The sequence below is a fragment of the Equus przewalskii genome, chromosome 11 (assembly GCF_037783145.1).
Source record: "Equus przewalskii isolate Varuska chromosome 11, EquPr2, whole genome shotgun sequence".
Lineage (NCBI taxonomy): Eukaryota > Metazoa > Chordata > Mammalia > Perissodactyla > Equidae > Equus > Equus przewalskii.
This window is the reverse complement of record NC_091841.1, coordinates 22093206-22113220: the sequence shown is the minus strand read 5'-3', so window position 1 is coordinate 22113220 and position 20015 is coordinate 22093206. Positions and strand designations below refer to the sequence as shown.

At 55.4% G+C, this 20015-nt stretch overlaps 1 protein-coding gene and 1 long non-coding RNA gene across 2 annotated transcripts; one reads left to right on the top strand and one right to left on the bottom strand.

Moving 5' to 3' along the window:
- Positions 1–51: 51 nt before the first annotated feature.
- On the bottom strand, positions 52–7115 carry CCDC86 (coiled-coil domain containing 86). The gene is made up of 4 exons (XM_070564036.1): positions 6233–7115; positions 2913–3042; positions 1051–1125; positions 52–886 (listed from the first exon to the last, which is right to left on the bottom strand). Exons 1-4 carry the CDS (start codon positions 6964–6966, stop codon positions 767–769), a joined length of 1059 nt encoding a protein of 352 aa, XP_070420137.1. The 5' UTR covers positions 6967–7115; the 3' UTR covers positions 52–766.
- Positions 1797–15574, top strand: LOC139074370 (uncharacterized). The gene is made up of 3 exons (XR_011523920.1): positions 1797–1865; positions 12005–12316; positions 12413–15574. It is a non-coding gene; the product is annotated as an uncharacterized lncRNA (long non-coding RNA).
- The last annotated feature ends 4441 nt before the right edge of the window (positions 15575–20015 follow it).

The following is a 20015-nucleotide window of genomic DNA, read 5'->3' as shown; positions in this document are numbered from 1 at the left end:
CCCACCCCTCCCCTGCTTTACTCAGAGTGCATTTCGCCATCTGACGCACAATGTATTTTACTTGTTTATTCTATTTTCTCCATCAGAAGGAAATCTCCTGGAGGGCAGGGACTTCTGTCCGATCCCCTGGTACCTAAAGTTGCGCCTGTCCACAGCAGGCATTCAATAACTATTTTTGTTGTAGACTGGAGGGCGTGAGTCAATCAGACCTTTGGCGTTTCTGCAGAGTGTGGTACAGCAAAGAGGGCGCTAGAGAAACTCTGCTCCCTGCAACCTCCCCATTTTAATGTTTCAGTGGTGAAAAGTGGGGCGAAGCTGGAGTCAGTCTACTTGGTGACGGGGTCAGTGGGGTGCAGAGGAACCCAAAACAGCCTTTGGAAAGGTGTGGGGGAGCTGGGTTCCTGACTGCTGGCCTCCTGGCCTGGGCTGGACCGAGTATCTTGAGACAGAACATAACACATTTTGGGGAGTCACCCTTCAGCCCTCAGCTCCCCGAGGAACCAGAAGAATCTACTCTCCTTGGTTTGAAGGCACTTGGAGAAGGAGGGGAACAGGGGAGGGGGGCTGAACCTCTTCCCTCCCCCAGTCTCTGCCAGGTCGCAGGCTCCCTCTGGGCCTCTGTCCCACCTGCCCAACAGCCTCAAAGGCTCGGAGCCCATCTCAGGTGGGGTCCCTGATTTGCAGCCACAGAGCTGGAGTGCCGGGTCCAGCAGCGGTGCTGTGTCTGACATGGTGGCTGGCCACAGAAGGCTCGGGCTGTCCTGGCTCAGACCTTGGCTGCTGGCCGCTGTGGCGGCTGCTTCTGCAGCAAGGCCAGGGTGTCCCGCTTCTCGATGGAGCGCAGCTGCTTCTTCTTCGCCCGCTTGAGCTTGGCGGGGTTCCGGATCTGGGGTGGTGGGAGGAGAAGGCATTAGTGTGGCTAGAGTCTCCGCCCAGTGCCCCAGGGATGGCAGCACGAGAGTGGGGGCCGGGAGGCGGGGGTGCTGAGGCATTTCAGACGCAACGCCCAGCCTGGCCGGGGCTCAGACCCCCGAGCAGGGCGACACTCACCACTTGGACCACCTCTGCCTTCCGCTCATTCTCCAGGCGGCGTTTCAGGTTCTCGGCACGGCGCTGTTTCTTCTCCTGGAACACATAGGGGAAGAGGATTGGAGTCTGGGAGTCGAGGCGGCCCTGGTCTCTCAGGCCCCAGAGGAGAGAGAGCTGGCATAATTCCCGGGGTGGGGGGAAAGGCCCTCTCATCCAGCTCTGGGTTGTTCCTGGTGGTGTGTGGACGCAGGGCCAGCAAGGAGCAATCCCTGTGCCCACGGAACCAGAGGCCCACCGTAGGGGCAGTTTCTGACTCCACCTGAGACGGTGGGCACCCGGTCAGACAGCTGGCAACAGGGGCTTATGGGAGGGCTGGTGGGCTAAGACATGGGGGCTCCCCCCCTGGAAACTCAGGCACATACAGACGGTAGCCCCTTGCACGCCCCCTTCATCAACTGCCAGGGGAGACGGGGTGGGCTGGTTTCCTCATTCCCACCCTCTCAGCAGCCCTCTCGGAGTCTCCCTCTCTCCCTGAGCCCATGTGCCCCGAGAGGGCCAGGCCGGGGTGAGGGCTGTCTCCTGAGGCCCGCCCAGGAGCAGGGCCGGGAAGGGTGGGGGCTGCAGAGAAGAGACCCCAGAGCCATCTGGCGCCAGTTCACATCCTGACTCCGCTACTTCCTAAACTGGGGACCTTGGCCAAGTTGTTTACCCTCTCTGGGCCTCTGCTCCCCATCTTCAAAGTAAAGATGATCACGTGGGGTTGTTTTGAGGAAGAAACGCAGGAATAGAGGGTCAGGGCTTGGAACAGTGCCCGGCCCACCGGGACCCCTTAGAAGGTGAGTCTAGGTGGAGTTCGTCTCGGGAGCGGGGAGCCCAGCACTGTCTGGCTATGCTGACTGCTGTCCCTCGGGGGGCCGGGGCGGGGATGTCGGCTCCGAGGCTGCTGCATGGTCAGGGGCCTCTCTTGGCTTTGGCAACTCGGGGGAGCAGGGGTGGCCTGGGCCCCGGGGAGAAAGGAGAAGTGAGACTGAAGCTCCTAGAGTCGGGGGAAGGTCTGGGCGGGTGGCTGGGCAGCGGTACCTCTGAGGGGGGGAGGTGACAAGAAGGCTTTCTCTTGCTCAAGAGGGGACCAGGGCCACAAAGGAAGTGAGATAAGGCGTCAGCTCACAGCGGCAGTCACACCTCAGCCACATGCTGAGTTGGGGCAACTCAAAGCAGGGGACAGGTGACCAAGTGGCCGGCCCTGCCTCCTCCCGTCTGGGGCCAGGCTGGGACCACAGGTAGGGGCAAGTGCCCCTGGGATCACTAGGCAAGTGACATCCCGCGGATAACCCTGGTCCTGGTGGTGCGGTCACTGACCAACGGCGCCACCTCGCTGTCTCCGCGTGCTGCCCGCGGGGGCTTCCTGGAGTCTGAAGAGGTTGGCTGTGAACCTCTAGTGGGACCTTTGTGGCCCTGGGCTGAGCGGCAGGGAGAGAACCAGAGGAAAATGTGGGCCGTCCACTTGGCTGACGTATGGGAGCCGCTCCTTGGAGAAAGATGGCAGCAATACCGGGATGGGCCTTTCCCATCTGTGCAGGTCCCAGGGAAGGAGCCCCGACCCCATCTCACTGAGTGCTCCTGCCACCAGTGAGAGGCATGGGGGTTTCTTCCTGGGCCTCCTCCCCATCCTTGAGCCTCTCACAGAGACCCAGGCTCAGCTGGATGTTGCACTGGGCTTCCCCACCCTGTGGTCCAGACCGCACTTCTGCTTCTGCCCAGGCTCCCTGCCTCGTCAGGGCCCTTAGGCTCAAGGATGGCTCTCGGCCAAGCCAGCCTGCCCCTGGGCACGTGCGTGAGCGTCCCCTCCCCTCCTGCCTCGGCCTGGCTGGCCGGCCGCTCACCTGCCGGCGCCTCTCCTTCTCCTCGTCCAGGTGCCGGGCAAACTCCCTGGCCAGCTTCCTCTCCTGCCGCTCCTTCATCTTCCGCTGCCAGGATGTGCGCAGGGGCTTGTCCTGAACCATCTGGGAAAACCTGGATGGGGAAAGCGGGCGCTCGCAGAGTCCGTGGGATGTGCCCACGCCCCCTCTCCTCTCAGCTCCAGCTCCGGGCCTTCTTCCCCAGAAGCCAGGCAGAATCACCTCCCCGCCTGCCTGCCTGCTGGGCAGTCGACCCTCCAGGTCTGCAGAAACTTGCGGCAGCAAGGGCTCCGATCATGTCGGCTCCCACTGCTTAAGCCCTGGTTACGTGCCTCTGAGCTGGGGACTCTTGTTCTCTCCGTTCCATAGAGGAGCAAACCAGGGCTCAGAGAGGTTAAATAATTGCTCAAGGTCACCTTGTGAACAGCAGCCAGGATGCGAATCCCTGTCTGTGACCACACAGTGCAGGCCACACGGCCTCTGTTATAGTTCTGCTGCTCTGCCAAGGGCGGTTGCCTGGGTGTGAACGCCTCTGGAGATGGGGCGTTCCGTTCCATTTCAGGACAGCGAGGATGCTCACAGTTCTTGGTAATGATCCAGAATCTCTCTCCCCGGCAGGGGAGGGTGTGAAAATGAGGTGGGCATTTGGGGAAGTCAGGAAAGGCTAGATTTTCCTATGAGTGACAGTGACATGACAGTCCTAGGAGAGACAAGACTCTCTGTAAGAATGCATCCTGCAAGGATTTATGGGTAGAATGATCTATCTAGGATGTGCTGTAAAATGTTCCAGGAAAAAAAAGAAAGACAAAAACTCAGAGGCTAAGACGGGGCCAGTGCAGGAAAATGTTGAGAACTGGCGAAGATGCGGAAGAGAACGTGGGGGCTCATGCAACCATGCTCTCCCCTTTTCTGTAAGGTCTTTCTCCTGGAGTGATCTGAAGCCTGCGTGGGTGTCCCACCGGCCTTTTCTCCTTAGCAGATCCCCTCAGAGTGGCCTCTCCACCTCCCCCACCAATTACCTGACTTCCAAAAGAGCTCCTGTTCATCCACGTCCATTATATGGTGCCCCAAACTGTCACAGTAGGTCAGCCGGTCCCACCCCAGCCTCTGAAGCCTGTGTGTGCAGGCAGAGCCCCTCACATCCATGGAGAAGGGTCTTCTGGGCTGTCCTCCCTCCTTCTTGCCCCACAGGAGTCTGGTACACATAGCCTGGCACACAACCCCCCAGGCCCGTCCCTTTTTGGCCTGGTTCTGCTGGTCTGCCTCCCCGACTGTGTCTGCCTTTGATCCCAGCACACCCGCCACCACTCCTTCTCCCCATCCCCCAGGGCCTGCTGCTGAAGATCTGGTCTTCCAAGCACAGAAGAAGGGAGCTGCAGCATGCACTTCCCCTACCCCAAACCGGAGTATGACAACCAAGAAGGGACAAGGCAGAGGGGAGCTGGGCACACATAGAGCCACAGGGCACATGCTGCATCCTTCTAGAGCAGCGCTGTCAAACAGAGCTTTCTGTGATGGTGGAAGTGGTCTGTCTACACTGTCCAATAAGGTAGCCATTCCTCACACTGGCTGCTGAGTGCTTGAAATGTGGTTGGTGTGACTGAAGAAAGAATTTCTTTCTTTCCTTTTTTTTTTTTTTTGGTGAGGAAGATTGGCCCTGAGCTAACATCTGTTGCCAATCTTCCTTTGTTTTCCCCCTCCCCAAAGCCCCAGTACACAGTTTTATATCCTAGTTGTAGGTCATTCTAGTTCTACGTAGAATGCCGCCACAGCATGTCTTGACAAGCAGTGTGTAGGTCCATGCCTAGGATCCAAACTGGTGAACCCCGGGCCGGAGAAGTGGAACATGAGAACTTAACCACTGAGCCACGGGCTGGCCCTGTGAATTATAAACTTTTATATTTCTTTTTTTGAGGAAGATTAGCCCTGAGCTAACTGCTGCCAATCCTCTTTTTGCTGAGGAAGACTGGCCCTGAGATAACATCCATGCCTATTTTCCTCTACTTTATATGTGGGATGCCTGCCACAGCATGGCTTGACAAGCGGTGCCATGTCCGCACCCGGGATCCCAACCAGTGAACCCCGGGCTGCCAAAGTGGAAGGTGCGCACTTAAGCGCTGAGCCACCGGGCCGGCCCCCTAAACTTTTTAATTTCAATCAATTTAAGCTGAAATAGCCACACGCGGCTGGTGGCTAAGGTGTTGAGGCAGTGCCGTTTCAGGGCATCAGTTTTACCTGGAGACTGAAGGAAGACATTTTTGGGTTCCAAGGCCTGAATCTAACACTTACTACCTGTGAGACCCTGGGCAAGGTTCCCTCTCTGGGCCTCAGCACCTGCCTGTGTTAAATCGGGATAAGACCCGCTCCCATCCCAAAGAGTGGTGGGAGGATTAATCATGACATGGTTTCGAGAAGTGCTTAGCACAGGAGGTGCTTAATAAATGCCACCCTTCAGAAAAGGTGGATAGCACACCCATGCAGCACTGTGCAGAAGCTGGCATTTGGCATGAGCAGGGAAGGCGGGGCGCAGCCAGGCCTTCCCAGCTCCACTGCCTCCCTCCCTATCCCCCTTTGCTGGGCCACTTCCTGCAGCAGGAGCTGCCTTCACTGTCTCTGGGCTCACTCACCACTCACTGAAGCTGCTTCCTCAAAGATTCCAAATGGAATCCAAAGGCCCTTTGACCCTTGTGCACAAGGCCTGCCTGCAGCTCTGAAGGCGTGTTAATTCTGCAGGCTCTCTGCTTTCACCCCTGCCCTCGGGCGGTCTGGTCACCCGGGCTTCCTCATAGGTACACTCAGGATAATCCTGACACTGCGGCCTCCTGGGGCTGACCCACAGCTCCAAGGCATGCTGGTCTTTCTGTGGGAAAACCCCTTCCCCCGGCCAATCCTTACTCAAGTGCTTAGCAGTGTCTTAGAGACTCAGGGCCCAGGATATACTTTTTATCACAAGCGCAAATTAACAGACAATAGTGGCTGAGGACCTCTGGGCTTTTTATCAAGTAATGCCTGCTTCACTTGCTTCTGCATCCCTAGGGATCCCTGCTTCTCACTAGGGAGTGGGCAGACAGGGTAGATGCTTGTTGAGCGAATACACAAAGGAGGTGCCAAAGGAGAGGTCCACAGGGACCGGAGGAGAAGCATCACAGAAATCACCTTTGGGGGCCTGGGCTCACACCCCCTGGATCACACGGCATTTTACCACATTCTTACGATAATGACCTGTCTCTGTGAGACCCCCCCCACCTCCAACCCCGGGGCTGTCTCCAAGCTGCACGCCCCCCTGCCCAGCTGGCCCCCTTCACCTCTTCTTGGAGCGGTCCTTCCACACCCGCCCCGACTTGGGCTTTCCCTTCGGGATTACAGGAACCTCCTCCTTCAGCTTCTTGGATGCTGGGGCCTGGGGTGAAGAACCTCTTCGCTTCTTCGGCTCCCCGGCCGCAGGTGGCTTGCTCGGTTCGTGCCGACCCCAGGGGGAGCCGGGGGACCGGGGTGTCAGCTCCTGTAGCGGCGGCGAGGGCTCTGGACCCAGAGCTGGCTGACCAGGGTAAGGCTCTGATGATCCTGGGCCCGGCTGCAGCTGATGTCGGGGGGACCCCGGGGCCAGCTTCTCCTTCCTCTGGGCCAACTCCGAGTCCGCTTCTTCTTGGTCCTGGGAGCACTTGGGTGACCCCCCACTTGGCTTTGGCTGAAGTCGGAGGGGTTCTGGACTCGACTCCGGCTGTCTTCGGGGTGACTCCAGGCCTGGATCTTGCTGATGCTGGGGGGACCCTGGGCCCAGCTCTGGCTCCTTTCGAGGGGACCCTAAATCCGTCCCCTGCCGTAGACCGGGCGATCCCGGGCTTGTCTCCGGCTGACCCCGGGGGGACTCCAGGCCGGGTGGCAGAGCACTGCGAGGAGATCCGGGCTCCCTCGTCTCTTCTGGGTTCGGGTCGAACTCCACAAGGGCCCGTTTCGCCCGCAACACTGAGGCTGACCTCTCGGGGGACTCAGGCCTCAGGCCTTCCAGCCGCCGGCTGCGCCTCAGCGGAGTATCCATGGCCCAGCCTGAAAGTGCCCAGACCGGAGTCCACGTGCAGCCTCCGGGACAGCCGGCGCCGTCTTATGACGTCTGGAGCTGCCACGCCAGTGCCGGGCAAGAGGGGCTGTTGCCGGCGCCGCCATGTTGGTGATGGGCGGAGGGGCGGGGTTGACGGCCTGAGGGGGCTGGGCTTACCAGGCGCATGCGCAAAGCGCTTTGGCGCATTTACTTGGTTGATGAGCGAGTCCTAGATTGAGCTCTGTGTTTGCCTTTCCTGGACCCATTTCCGGGAGAGAAGAGGGTTGGAAAAAAGATGCAGGCAGCCCGTATGCAAGGCTGGATGGAAACTTTGCTTCTAACTCGCTCTTGGGCAGTTGGGCAGGGGTCCCACCCTTTTGGGCGTCAGTTTTTTCATTTGTAATATGGGTTATTTTGTACGAGTTTAGTGTATCTAAAATGATCCTGTCGGAGTATTCCTAACCGCCAGAGTGACTGTGCTTGGCTGATCCTGGAGATGGAAATCTCTTGAATTATAGAAGTGTGCATGCTCTTGCCTTTTCGTCTCCCATCCTGGGCTTCAGTATCCAATCTATGGCTCTTGGCAACATTTTCAGCACTGAGGCATGAAGTTGAGGTACCCGTAAGACGCACCACCTCTGTCCTGTGGCACACCTGGGCCCTCAGCCTCACTGCTACCCTCTCAGGTCCCCCCTTTTACCCAAGTTCTAGAACCAGCTTGACTCTGACCTTCCTTTCAGCCAAGACAGCGATCTTTGCCCCAGTGTGTGAACCTCTCTCCTCCCGTCCTTGGCGTGAGGCCCAGGAGGGAGATTTGAGTCACTCGCAGCACGTCTTTCTTAGGAAGAACATCTTGGAAGTTGCCCAACCATATCCCAGCTCTTCTCCAGTGTTATTCTTGGGGACGGCCCTCAGGGAACTCAGGTCCCTGTCTGGCTGTCCCAGTGGCTTCTTTTAGAAACCTTTGTTTCTCCAGCTGAGGGGGTGTGGGAAGGCCTGGGAAATTGTCAAGGGGTCCTCAGAGGGCAGAGGAGGAAGGCCAGGGCAGACATCCAGGGGCCTCAGGGCTGAGCACAGCCCCGACCTGCTGAGTCACTGTGCAGGAGTGCGTGTCAGATGAGCTCCAGGGTATCTTGACTGCAATCAGAGAGGAGGTGAGGAGGAAATCCTAGACAAAGGTTCCCGGAGGATGGGAAAGTGGATTGAGAGTCCCTTAATGCCCCTCACTCCTCGGCTGGTGCCACGCAGCATCCAAAATGCATCCTAATGACTTCAGCCTGTTGAAAGCACCTCCCTCAGGGTAAGGCGATGGCACGGCTTCTCCACTGGACCTCCATGTCATCAGAAGTAGCCGCACCCTTGTGCTGAAATCATGCATCAGTCCCTGCCTCCCTGGCTCTTCTCAGAGGCTCCGTCTGCAGGCTCAGCAGCCTTGCAATCCTGGGCCGAGGAAGACCCCGCACTGAAGCTTCGTCCCAATCTTCTGCCCAGCAGAGCAGCTCCCCACTGCAGGAGCAGCTCAGACCCCTCCTCGCCCAGCTTTCCAGCCCTCAGCTCCTTAAATTCCCTGTCCCCACCTGGAGACTCTGGTGGCCCATCCCTCAGAACCATGCGTGGTGTGCCTTACCAGGGCTGCTGGAGGACCCAGCATGCCACCCACCCCCGCTGCCCTGCGCCAGGCCCCCTCAGCGCCCTGCTTCCTGAGCTCCTGTCCTCCCTCAGCTGGAGGGATCGTTCTTAGATGCCTGTTGGGTCAAATCCTGGCCTTGCTTAAAATGCTTCGGAAGATGATCTCAGGTCCCCGCCAGGGCGGTGTGAGAGAGGGAGCCGTTTTGCAGACATCCCTCAAATCAAGGGTGGAGACCCTTGATCAACCTTGGCATGAAGCGAATGCTGGCCCAGAACCCTCTGCTCCCTCCTGAGCTCAGTTGTCGTTGTCATTATAAGTGGCGTGCGGGGCCCAAAGGAGACTGCTGAATTTTTCAGAGAAGTCTGGTGTGGCGGTCACTGTTGGCACTTTCTTTCCTTACACTCCTCTGTTTTCTACTGCAGCCATCCCAGCCTCCTTGGCCTCATGTGGGAGGATGCTGAGGGACCTCTCTCTGATCCCCCTGAGACCCCTAGGAGGACTGAGCCCCAGTTGTCTACGAAGGTCACCTGGTTGTTCATGCATCCTCTTTCGGCTTCTTCCCTGTGCCTGCCTCACTTTCCCACCTCCCTGGAGGGGCTGCTGGGATCATTCTCTGAACAGACTGCTTGCACTAAAATCCTCGTGTCAGAGTCAGCTCTGGAGGAACCCAGCCTATACCACTGGGGCATGCAATTATTGAGCCAGGCCTTCTTTCAAGGGCTCTGTGTGTACAAACCTGCTTAATCCTCACAACAACCCTGTGAGACAGGTACTGTTGTTATTACTCCCATTTCGCAGATAAAGAAACTGAGGCACAGAGAGGCTGGGACACTTGTAAAAGTCACACAGCAAATAAGTGGTGGAGGTGGGATCCACGCCTGGGCTGTCTGACTGTAGGTCATAAGAGTTAGTTTCGCTGTTTTCTAGGTAAGGAAACCAAGGCTTGGAAAGGCTAGGGTGCTGGCCCAAAGTCACACAGCGACACATTGAGGAGCTGGGATTGCAGTTCCAGAGCCGGCTTGCTTAGCCGCCTTATGATTGTCCCTCAGGTGGGCCTCACTCGCCTGTTCCCCACACTGATCCTGGTCTGCACTGGGAGGTGCTGGGTGCCACCTTGCCCCGAGGGCTGGCTGGGGCTCTGCGTGCACGCACACAAGACAGAGTGTGCTGGATGGGCAATCCCCAACTTATTTATGCAACCTGAGATCTGCTGACTGAAGAAAACCGCCTGCCCACAGAGGGCTGAAGATAGGGATCGGGTATTCTCTGAGCCATCCATCCTCCACGCACCTAGAGTGCTGTAGTCAGAGGGTTTGACAGTCCCAGATGTCGGGGGCCTGCATCTCATGGTCCTCTGCTCACCACCAAGATCAGAGATAGGTGGGTCCAGGCAGCCACCAGCAGCACTAACTGAGCCCTTCCTAAGCACTGGGCCTCTCCTGGTTGCTCGTTTAACCCCCTGGAGCATCCGTGCAAGAGTGTGATAGCCTGTACCAGCAGATGCCAGATAAGCATTCGCTGAGTGAGTGAATGTGTGCTCATTACGACCCTTCAGGGCAGAGACCAACATCCCCGGTTGACCGACAAGGAAATCTGATGCTGGGAGAGGCTGTGATTTGAGACAGGGTGACACCAGCAGGGGATGGAAGGTGCAGGGACAGGACGGGAACTCGAAGCTTCCTGACTCCAAACCCAGGCCCTCACTCTCTCATCCAGCAGGCCCAGGCTTGGAAGATGGGGGCTGCGGATGTGTAAGGACTTCCTCAGTCTAGGGAGTGCATCTGGCAACTGGGACGTCGCTGAGTGTGGCCAGAGCGAGGGCAGCACCCTGATGAGGGGGAGGCGTCCCTGGACTGGGGCTGAGTGTGGTTGCTCTTCACTGGGCCACACGGTCCAGGCTGCCCTCTCTTCCACTCCAAGGTCTCTTAAGTACTTCAAGACGATTTTCCTGTGGCTTCCTCCAAATTGTCCTTTATCTAGGCTGGACATCTGCTTCTCCAGCTGTGCTTCCCACGACAACATGATAGCTCTTTGCAAAAGACACCGATTCTTTACAAGCCTTCCAGAATGTGGTGCCCAGAGTTCCCTCAGGCACCCAGGGTTGACCGCCCTACAGAGAGCTGAGTGGATTTGTCACCCCCCTACTCCACCATTCCTATTGGTGTGGCCAGGTCCCCATCTTCTTCCCAAGGCTGAGCCACTAGTTGAAGCCCACAGCCTGGTTCCAGCTGCTGTTCCCCCGATCCTGGACACGAGCTGTTGACTTTTCTGGACAAGTAACGGACTTGTCATCTGGCCTTCCTGCCTTTTGTTTTGACATCTCTGGCAACCCAGCCGTCCTCTTTCAATAACTGCTCCCCATCCCTCCTTTGTGTGTGTGAACAGCTGCTTCTAGGTACCTTGAGTCAGGCCCTCCTGAGAAGATGCACCAGGACAAGGGTTATCATGTCACTTCTTATCATGAGCACTTATCTCAGAGGTTCATCTTTTCTTTGTGTTCCCAACAGCTCAGGGTAATGTTCAGACCCTCGAGGAGGCGGCGGCAGTGACTTCAGCAGAGAGGCCAGGGGGATGGACGGGAGCGGAACCTGGGACCCCTGGCGTGAGGCTGTCCCCATGGGGCATTGCCGGGGTGCAGAGAAGCTGGCTGGGTTGGGAAGGGACCTCTTTGCAAAGCTCTTGCGCACGTGCAAAGCTTATCTCCTGATCCCCTCACAGCATCTGCAGGTTTTGCTGAAACAGGAAGGGGGCAGACCTTCTCCGTCCGGAAGACAAGGCCTCTTCCCCTCCTCGGGCCCTCGTCAGCCTGCACCGCATGTTCCCCTGCTCCGGGCAGGCCAAGGAAGGGGTGGGAGTGGGCTGGGGAAGGCACACCTGTGCCAGGTAGGAGGTAGATGCCCCAAGAAGGGGGGCGTGGAAGTTCGTACCCTATGTCACCCTCACCCTGATGTGTCCAGTAACTTTGATGAGCATCAGAATCATGGAGGGTGCGTTAAAACGTAAATTTCTGGGTCCCAACGCCAGAAATTAGGATTCGGTGGGTCTGGGGTGGGCCTGAGGCTCTGCATTTCTACAAGCTCCCGGGTGATGCTGTTGCTGGTCTGTGGACCACACTTTGAGGAGAGTGTCGTGCAGAAGGGAACGAGTGAGGCATGAAGAGCTTTCCTGCTTCACGTCCCATCCCGGGTGGGGGCTGAGTTCACCATCATCCTATCGTTTACTTATTCACCCAATAGTTATTGAATGCTTACTCTGTGAGAAGCACTAGGAGTCCAGCAGGGCACAGGGCAATTGTGGTCTCTGCCTCGATGGCACTTACGTTGTCTCAGGGCACAGATATTAAACACTGGAACCTCAAAACTGTCCTTGGAGGAAGGCTGAACAGGGATTATGTTTCCCGTTTTGCAGGCGAGGAAATAGCATTGCAGAGAGGCCACAGGACTTGCTGTAAGTCACACAAATGGGAAGTGGCAGAACTTGAACCCAGGACTTCTCAACTCAAAAGCTGGCCACCATCGCTGCCTGGGAGCCACCTCAGCTTCATGGGGCTGGGTTGAGGTGGCGGAGCTACAGACCCTGGACACATGTCGGTGGGTGACAGCTGAGGGCTTCATCCTTATGTGTGGAAGGAGAGCTTGACAGAAAGATAGACAGACATGCACACATACCCACACCCACAACTCTCAGTTCCTAAGACCCGGATGACTACAGAGTTTCACAGTGAGTCACTTTCTCTTCCTTCCTCTCCGTTTTCTAATCCCTCTCCTCTCATTTCCTCTAACATTTGGTTTCCCTGTGTCTCTGGCTCTTCCACAGGGTGGCATCTGTTCCCGAGAGGGTTGTCTCCCCCAACCAATATGGCACCTCATCTCCATGGCAACCCCTGGAGACCTTGCCTTGGTGACCAAGGAGCAACTATGAGGCCCCTTTCCTGAAGCACGGATCAACTAGGTCTCTGGTTTGAGGGCGGGAATCTGCTGGCCCTGTGGCAACGAGAGCTTGGCTCTTTCCACCTCCACACACTAGTGATGGCCTAAGACTGGCCCCAAGCTGATTGAGCTGGGTGCTAGAACACCAGGTTGGTGAGAGGAGGTTGGCCTTGAGTCAACCGTCTTGCTTCTCTGTTCTCACGGAGCCTCCAGAACCTCAAGCTCCCCGTGTGCAGGATGCAGCAGCTGCTCCCAGAGCCCGCTGGATCAGCCAGGCTCATTCTTCTGGAACTCTGCAAGCCCAAGACTTGCTCTACCGAAGGACCATTATGGAAGCCAACCCATCATTTCCCCCGAAAGGACCCTTCATATGTTTACAGATTCAAAAGCATGTCATTTATGGTGAATTTCAACGACATGAAAATGATAGCAATATTGATGGGAAGACATTTTATTGTAGTGGATTGAAAAAACCACAAAAATATACCAATGCTACTGGTAGTTTAAATGATAGACATTCTGTCCAGAGTGGTCACCAAGCATGGAGAGCGTAAATTATCTCATTTAATTTTCACGGTGACCCCATGAGGAAGTTGATCTTGCCACCCTGGTTTTTAGAGATGAAGAAACTTGATTTGGCACATGACCCAAATCAAGAATAAGTCCTTTCTTTAGCCTAGGCCTAATTTTCTATTCTTTAAAAATAAGGCACAAGACAGAAATTTCAAGTGGTTAAGAGTGCCTTCCGTACAGGGCTGATCAGTCAAAGGATTATTCCTCTGCTCTTTTATTATCTGTTTGAAATAAAATATTACATAACACTCAGATATGATCACTTTCTGCTTGAGTGATTATAGCTCTCTGCCTTTGAGATAACTCTGAGTAGATCTAGATAACGATTTTTTTTTTTTGACAATTAGACACGGAAGGTGTAGGAGATTGCATTTTCTAAAGTTGGCTGCAACAGTGTCTCCCATCCACGTGTTCTTCCTCTGATGTGATCCTGACATCCTGTCCCTTGAGTAGTGGGGTCTATGTGTTTGTGTCCCCCCGCCCTTAAACCTGGATGGGCCTCTGTGACTGCCTTGGCCAGAAGAGTAGGGCAGAGCTGTTGCTATGTGACTTCTGAGGCTAGATTGTAAAAATGCCATGTGCTTCCGCCTGGCTCTCATGGGATGCTCACTCTTGGAACTCTGCCATGTAGTGAGGAAGCCCAAGGCGTCCCACATGGAAACCACGTGGAGAGGCCAGTGAAGGTGTTCCCACTGACAGCCCAGCCCAGGCCCAGAGGACAACCCCACATCGTCTGCCAGGCATTAGTAAAGATGCTTCCAGATGATTCTAGCCCCTATCTGTCAGGTCACTTCCAACTTTGAGTCTTCCCAGCAGAGGTCCCAGAAATCTTGGAGCAGAGACAACCTCTCCCCACTATACCGTGTCCAACTTCTATGCTACAGAATCCAGGAGCATAATAAAATGGTTGTTTTACGCCCCTAAGTTTGGGGGTTGTTTGTTATGCAGCAAGAGTAACTGGAACTTAAGGCATTTGCTCAGATAGTCAGGTGTCTATCTCAAGGGGGAAAGTCTTGTGGCCTTTTATGCATCCTCTCCTGGGGCCGACATGATTGGCAGGAGGGCACCCCATCATAGCCCAGGACTTTGTTAGAGGCAGATTGGGTGGGCAAGCTTCCTTGTTCTTTAGTCACCACGTATTAATATATTTTACTTGCTTACTTGTTTATTGTTTATTTCCCACTGACTAGACTGTCTGTTTCTCACGGACAGGATTTTTTTTTCCTGTTTGTTACTCTCTTCCCAGAGCCCAGCCCAGTCCTTGGTACTTAGTAGTTACTCAGTAAATAATTATTGGGTGAATGAAGACAAAACATCAAGGGGGTGCAAGTTTTGATTATGATTTCTCAAGAGAATTTAGTTAACATTATCATGTTCTAGTTCTTATGATAATAATGAGACACCGTTTTCTGGACAATGGCAAGCTCACATTGGGGTGGGAAATTTTTGAGAATCATAGTAGAGAATAGACTAGAACAGAGAAGAGAATAATAGTTGGAAATAGTTACAAGAGTTAGGAGTAAATAGTTTGTAGTTAGGAATAGGTAAGAGTCCCCACTTTTTCTTGAAATGAAAAAAAAAAGAATCGCTAAATATATGATGCGTGGTGAGGGTACTTTAGGTCCATGCTTAGGAGTTCCTTCGAGGAATCTGCTCCTGGACACTCTCTAAAGGGACTTAGGATCAATCAACAAATCAGAATTGATTCAAGCAATCTTTCTTGTCGCCTGGCATGTGCTGGGTATCGTGGGGATCGCAAACAAGTGTAAGATGGGGATACTGTCCTCCAGCTGTGTTGAGTCCAGCTGGAGACACGAGACTGAAGTCCGTGAGGCAGCCAGCCCAGTAAGGCAAGCTGGGCCCAGGCACAAAACCCATAAGGTTTCACCAGCTGTGGCTCCCGACGGTGAGGGAATGTCAGGAGGACTTCCTGTAGGAGGCAGGTCCAGGCGGGCAGCTTCCCCAGGCGCTGACTCAGAGGAACCCTGAACCACCACAGAGATTCATCAGGAGTCTGGTGCTTGTTAACCGAGGTTTCTGCCTTTAGATGCTCCTATAGCTGGTGGAAAGGAAATTAGTGTCCCTTTTGCCAAAATACTCTTAATTAAATAACCAAGTACTTAAGTAGATAACACCGTTAAATAGAAAGAAGAACCTCTTCTCCTCAGCACAGACATTTTTGTGATGCTGCATTGCAAGCTGCTGTGTCCTCTGGCCTGTCTGGCCCCAAGACCAGCCAGCTGGCAGCCCTGGAGTGGGCACTGCTGGGCAGCCCAGATTCTGAAGCCAAATAATGCACAGCAATGGGCTGTTTACCAAGAACGTATCTGCAAGCCTTTAAAATGTCTCCTAAAGGGGCGGGCCCAGCGGCATAGAGGTTAAGTTCATACAGTCCGGGGTTCACGTGTTTGGATCCTGGGTGCAGACCTACACACTGTTCATCAAACTATGCTGTGGCAGTGTCCCACGTAAAAAATAGAGGAAGACTGGCACAGGTCTGAGCTCAGGGCCAATCTTCCTCAAGCAAAAGGAGGGAGATTGGCAACAGATGTTAGCTCGGGGCCAATCTTCCTCACCAAAAAAAAAAAAAAAAAAAAAAGTCTCCTAAAGAGCTGTTCGGTTGCAAAAAAGAAACGACAGAGAGAATAACAACTACAGCAGTGTAAACCACAGAGAACTGAAAACAAATGGTAAATATATTTAGAACAAGACTTGTTGACGATTCCCTCAGCAAGTCACTCCGCCGTTTGTAACTGAGGGTGAGTAATGCTCTCCAGTGTTGAGTGGGAGAACTAGGAGAGGCAAGTAATCCCAAATAAACTAGAGTTCTTTTTGGTGTATGTAGTCTATCTCCATTTTGAACATCTAGAAAGAGGGATACAATTTTTATGAAGGGGAAAATGATTTCTCCGCATCCTCACTAAGTTAACATTACTCAAACCGTGTAAGATGATCACTGCGGAGGGTTTTTTGTTGCTGATCTGTCCCACAGCAGGATGACTTCTGCCCGGCCACGTAGCCCTGTTGGTAAGATAAGACTAATAATGCATGTGGAATAATTTTAGAACCTCCCAGAGGCCATGATTAGTGCCTGAGCCAGGGGACCTCAGGGGACCACCACTGGAAGAGGGGGTGTCAGTGGAAGAGCCCAGCAAGGCACCAGCTTGGCGTCTCTTTCCTGTGACTTTCCTGGCTGTGTCGTCTGTGACCAATTCTGCTTCACGCTGCAAAGAAATATCTTTCTGGCTGCAGCCTTGGGCAGAGCTGGCCCCACTGGGATCGGCAACCTCAGTGGGTGTCCAAGTTCAGTCTTGATGCCACACCACCACCTGGTGGCCTCTCGTCATATGTCTCTGGGGCTTTCTGTCTGTAGAGAGCAACTTTCCCAGCGTCTACAGTGACCAGATAATTTATCTCCCAAAGAAGAGCTTTGGTCTAGGCGGGACTCCAGGATGGCAGGTGCAAACTAGATCTGCGCCAAGGACATCTGGTTGCTCTCTTTTGCAGCCTTCCAAGTACTGGGGTGTGCATCCTGCAGTCTGCTGGCACCTGACAGAGGTGGGTACCAGACAGCGATGCTCTTCCGAACGTCCACCAGTAGATCAACAGGACTCCTTCCCCTCCAGGGTGTGGCATTTGTCCCATGCCATCTCACCGTTGGTCTTGGGTGCTCTGGACTCAGCGATGCGCTCAGCGTTAGCACAGCCGGCTCTGGAGTCCAGCAGGCTCAGCTCTGCCCCGAACCAGCTGTGTGATCGAGGGTAATTCCTTTACCTCTCCACGACTTCGCTTCCTCTTGTGGGAAATGGGGAAAAGCTTGGCACCTTTGTCACGAGTGTGTTGTGAGGATGGACTGACGTATGCGTGTCAGGACCCTTGACGGGGCCAGGCACACAGTCAGTGCTGGCTCATGATGCCATGGACCTTATCAAGGACGTCGTCGACATCACTGGATCCATCAGAAGTTCTTGGCATCAAACACTCCTTCACTCGCAAAGTGAAGTGGACTCTTCAAATGCAAAATGCTGAGCCCAACAAACTTTGGGTGTGTTTTGTTGAAGGACTTGGGGTGTGAATATTTAGGGCAAGGGCTGCCCTCCACCTCCTCGGCAGGACTTCGGGGGTGCCCGCAGCTTCCCTTCGGGGGTCTCCTGAGAGATGAGGAGTCCCTGTGCCCTGGAGGCCTCCTACAACAAGCTGGGGCTGCAGTTGGCTCACCCGGGGGATGGTGACATGTATGGTCACATTTGGGGACAGCCTGGGACAGGAAAGAGCCATGTATCTGTGTTTTGCATCATCCACCCTGGGTGGGGCTGCAGGGGCGTGGCCGCCCACTGCTTTGCCCTAATCCAGGCCTCCCACCGCATCCCTGGCTGTGCAAGGGCCTCCCCAGTGGGTCTTCTCTGAGCGGCCAGGAGCCTGGCCTTTGGAATCAGCAGAGCCTCGGAGAGGCCGGGTGCTGGAGAAGAGTCCTCGGAGGCCATGTTGAGCTCAGCTCCCAGGAACAGCAGGTGCTTCGGGCCCAGGCGGAGGCTGGGGGCTGCCATCCCTACTGTGGCGGGCTTCAGGAGGGGCTCCTGCAGCCATGGGCACATCCTCAGCTGGGTTCAGCACTGGGGTCGGGGGAGGAAGGAACAGCCAGGCTACCTGCCTTCTGATCGCCCGGAAGCCCATGCAATCCCATCATCCTTTGGGTCCTCCGTTCCTGCTTCCCTGTGTCCCGTTTCCCTCTCAGCAGACCAGGCAGCGGTGGCTGAGTCCTCAGACCACGTGTTTTGGGCTGAATCCCTCCTGTAGCCACAGTAGTCCCTGGGGAGAAGGCTGCCCAGGGGTCAGGCCTGGATGCTGGAGCTGGCCATGACCTCGACCAGCTCACCTCGATTCCGAGCCTCACTTTCCTCACCTGTGACATGGGTCACAATCCCTTCCCTGCCACTCTCAGGCCTGTCCTGAGGGTCAGGGGAACGAGCGGGTGGAAGCCCCTTGCAAGGCTAACTGTTGTAACCATCCTCTACAGCACGTGCTGAGCTGCCGGCTTCGGCCAGGACCCAGAGGCAGCACCCCCTGCTCTTCCTCTCTGTGGCAACTGCTGCCCCTTCCTGGGTCTGGCGTCACCACATGGCTGTTGTCCCCAGTGGGCTTTACATCGGGGCTGAGCTTTAAGTTTTTGTAAACATCTTCGTCCCTAGCCCTCTCTCCTATTTTCATGGTGTCCTCAGAGAAGCATCCCCCAATGTGGATGCAGTGGGGCTCGCCCTGGCCACTGCACAGGGCCCCCCAGTGTGGATGCAGTGGGGCTCGCCCGGGCCACTGCACAGGGCCCCCCAGTGTGGATGCAGTGGGGCTCGCCCGGGCCACTGCTCACTGGGTGCAGGAGGGCAGGCTTCTGTCTCCTATCTCCATCCTCTCTGCTCCCGTTGTTCCTCCTCCCTTTACCTACCCCATCCAGGCCCTGCGGACAGAGTGAGGGTGTACCTGTTCTGCCCCACAGAGACCTCACTGACCACTCACTGGCCACGTGTAGCAGAAGGTGCCAGCAACCCAGGAAGGTGGACGAAGAGGCGACGCCCAGCTCCAGGATGGAGAAGAATAGCAGCGGCGCAGAGAGGCTCTTCCGGGGCCCTTGGAAAGCAGCAGGAGGAAGCCCCACAGTCTGCGCCCCAGCTCCGAGTGGGAGGGGCCGCCCCAGGTCCTGGGAGTCAGTTAGCAGATCCAACCGGGAAAGCTCGCGCCACACACCAGGGACTGGGCTAAAAACCGGAAGGGGGACAGATAAAAGAGGAGAAGGCTAGGAGGAGGGTGAGTCATCGGTCATCCACCGGGCGCCTGCTATGTGCTCTTTTCACTCTCCATCGTTTTATTAGGTAGATACTATCATTAGCCCCATTTCACAGAGGATGAAACTGAGGTTCAGAAAAACTAAGGTACGTGTCCAACCACGCACAGCTGGCAAGTGTAAGCCGGGATTCAGACACAGCTGTCTAGTTCTGAGTCCCATGTGATCAGCCACTCAGCCAGTCTGACTTCCAAGAGCAAAAAGCACAGCGAAGTTAGAAAATACACAGCAAAGCGTCTCGTGGATTCAGCAGTAAGTCACTGGTGACCTCCGCGAGAGGGCTGAGATGAGGGTGGAAGGCGACGAGGTGGAGACGGTGAGAGATGCTTGGCTGTGAAAGGGGAGAGAGAGAGGACCAGAGTCAGAGCTGCAGCTCTCGGAGCCTTGAATCTGTGGAGCAGAGAGGAGGGAGGGGATGGGTGGAGGAGAGAGCCTGGGGAGGTGGAAGCAGTGCAGGAGGGTCGCGATCAGGGGCTCTGGGAGGCACAGTGTGTCCTCTACTGATAAGGAAAGCACCGATGGGGCTGTGTGAAGGTTCAGATACATGGGAGTCATGGGCAGGAAGCCGATCCTTGGGGCTGTCCAGGGACCCCAGGCTGTGGGGGCAGGTCTGGGGTCATGGGCTGTAGGGCAGCAGTGGACAGCGTGTGTCCTGTGTCCCGCACCTGCCTGGTGGGTTGGACTCGACCGTGGAGAGTAGCCATGCTCCCTTCCTGGTCCATCCCTAGTACGTGAGCAGATGGAATTCCTCCCCACTGTGTTCCCACCCCCATTCACATCCGGGAGTGATGTCACGGGAGTGACGTCATCCCACAGCTCTGACCTGGACTCCAGTGGGGAAGCGACAAGACTCTCTGATGAAGCCCCGTATCTCAGCTTCACAGTCTTCTTGACATCACTCACCCTGTATTCTGTGGGGGCGCCCACTGTCGAGGCGACAGCTTGGAGACTCTCCAGGCAAACGTTCTCTATACCAGGCAGCGTAGGACAAGTGAGTCTGGTGGTCAGAGCCTGGAGCTCAGATCTGGGGTTGAGTTCTGCCGCAAGGACGCTGTGGTATGTGACCTGGAGCTAATGGATA

Excerpts from the sequence above, each read along its gene's own strand:
- CCDC86 (XM_070564036.1), bottom strand. The coding sequence starts at position 6,966 with ATGGATACTCCGCTGAGGCGCAGCCGGCGGCTGGAAGGCCTGAGGCCT. Across the intron at positions 3,043-6,232 it reads AAGGACCGCTCCAAGAAGAG|GTTTTCCCAGATGGTTCAGG; the intron begins GTGAAGGGGGCC and ends TTCCCCATCCAG. Across the intron at positions 887-1,050 it reads AGGCAGAGGTGGTCCAAGTG|ATCCGGAACCCCGCCAAGCT; the intron begins GTGAGTGTCGCC and ends CCACCACCCCAG.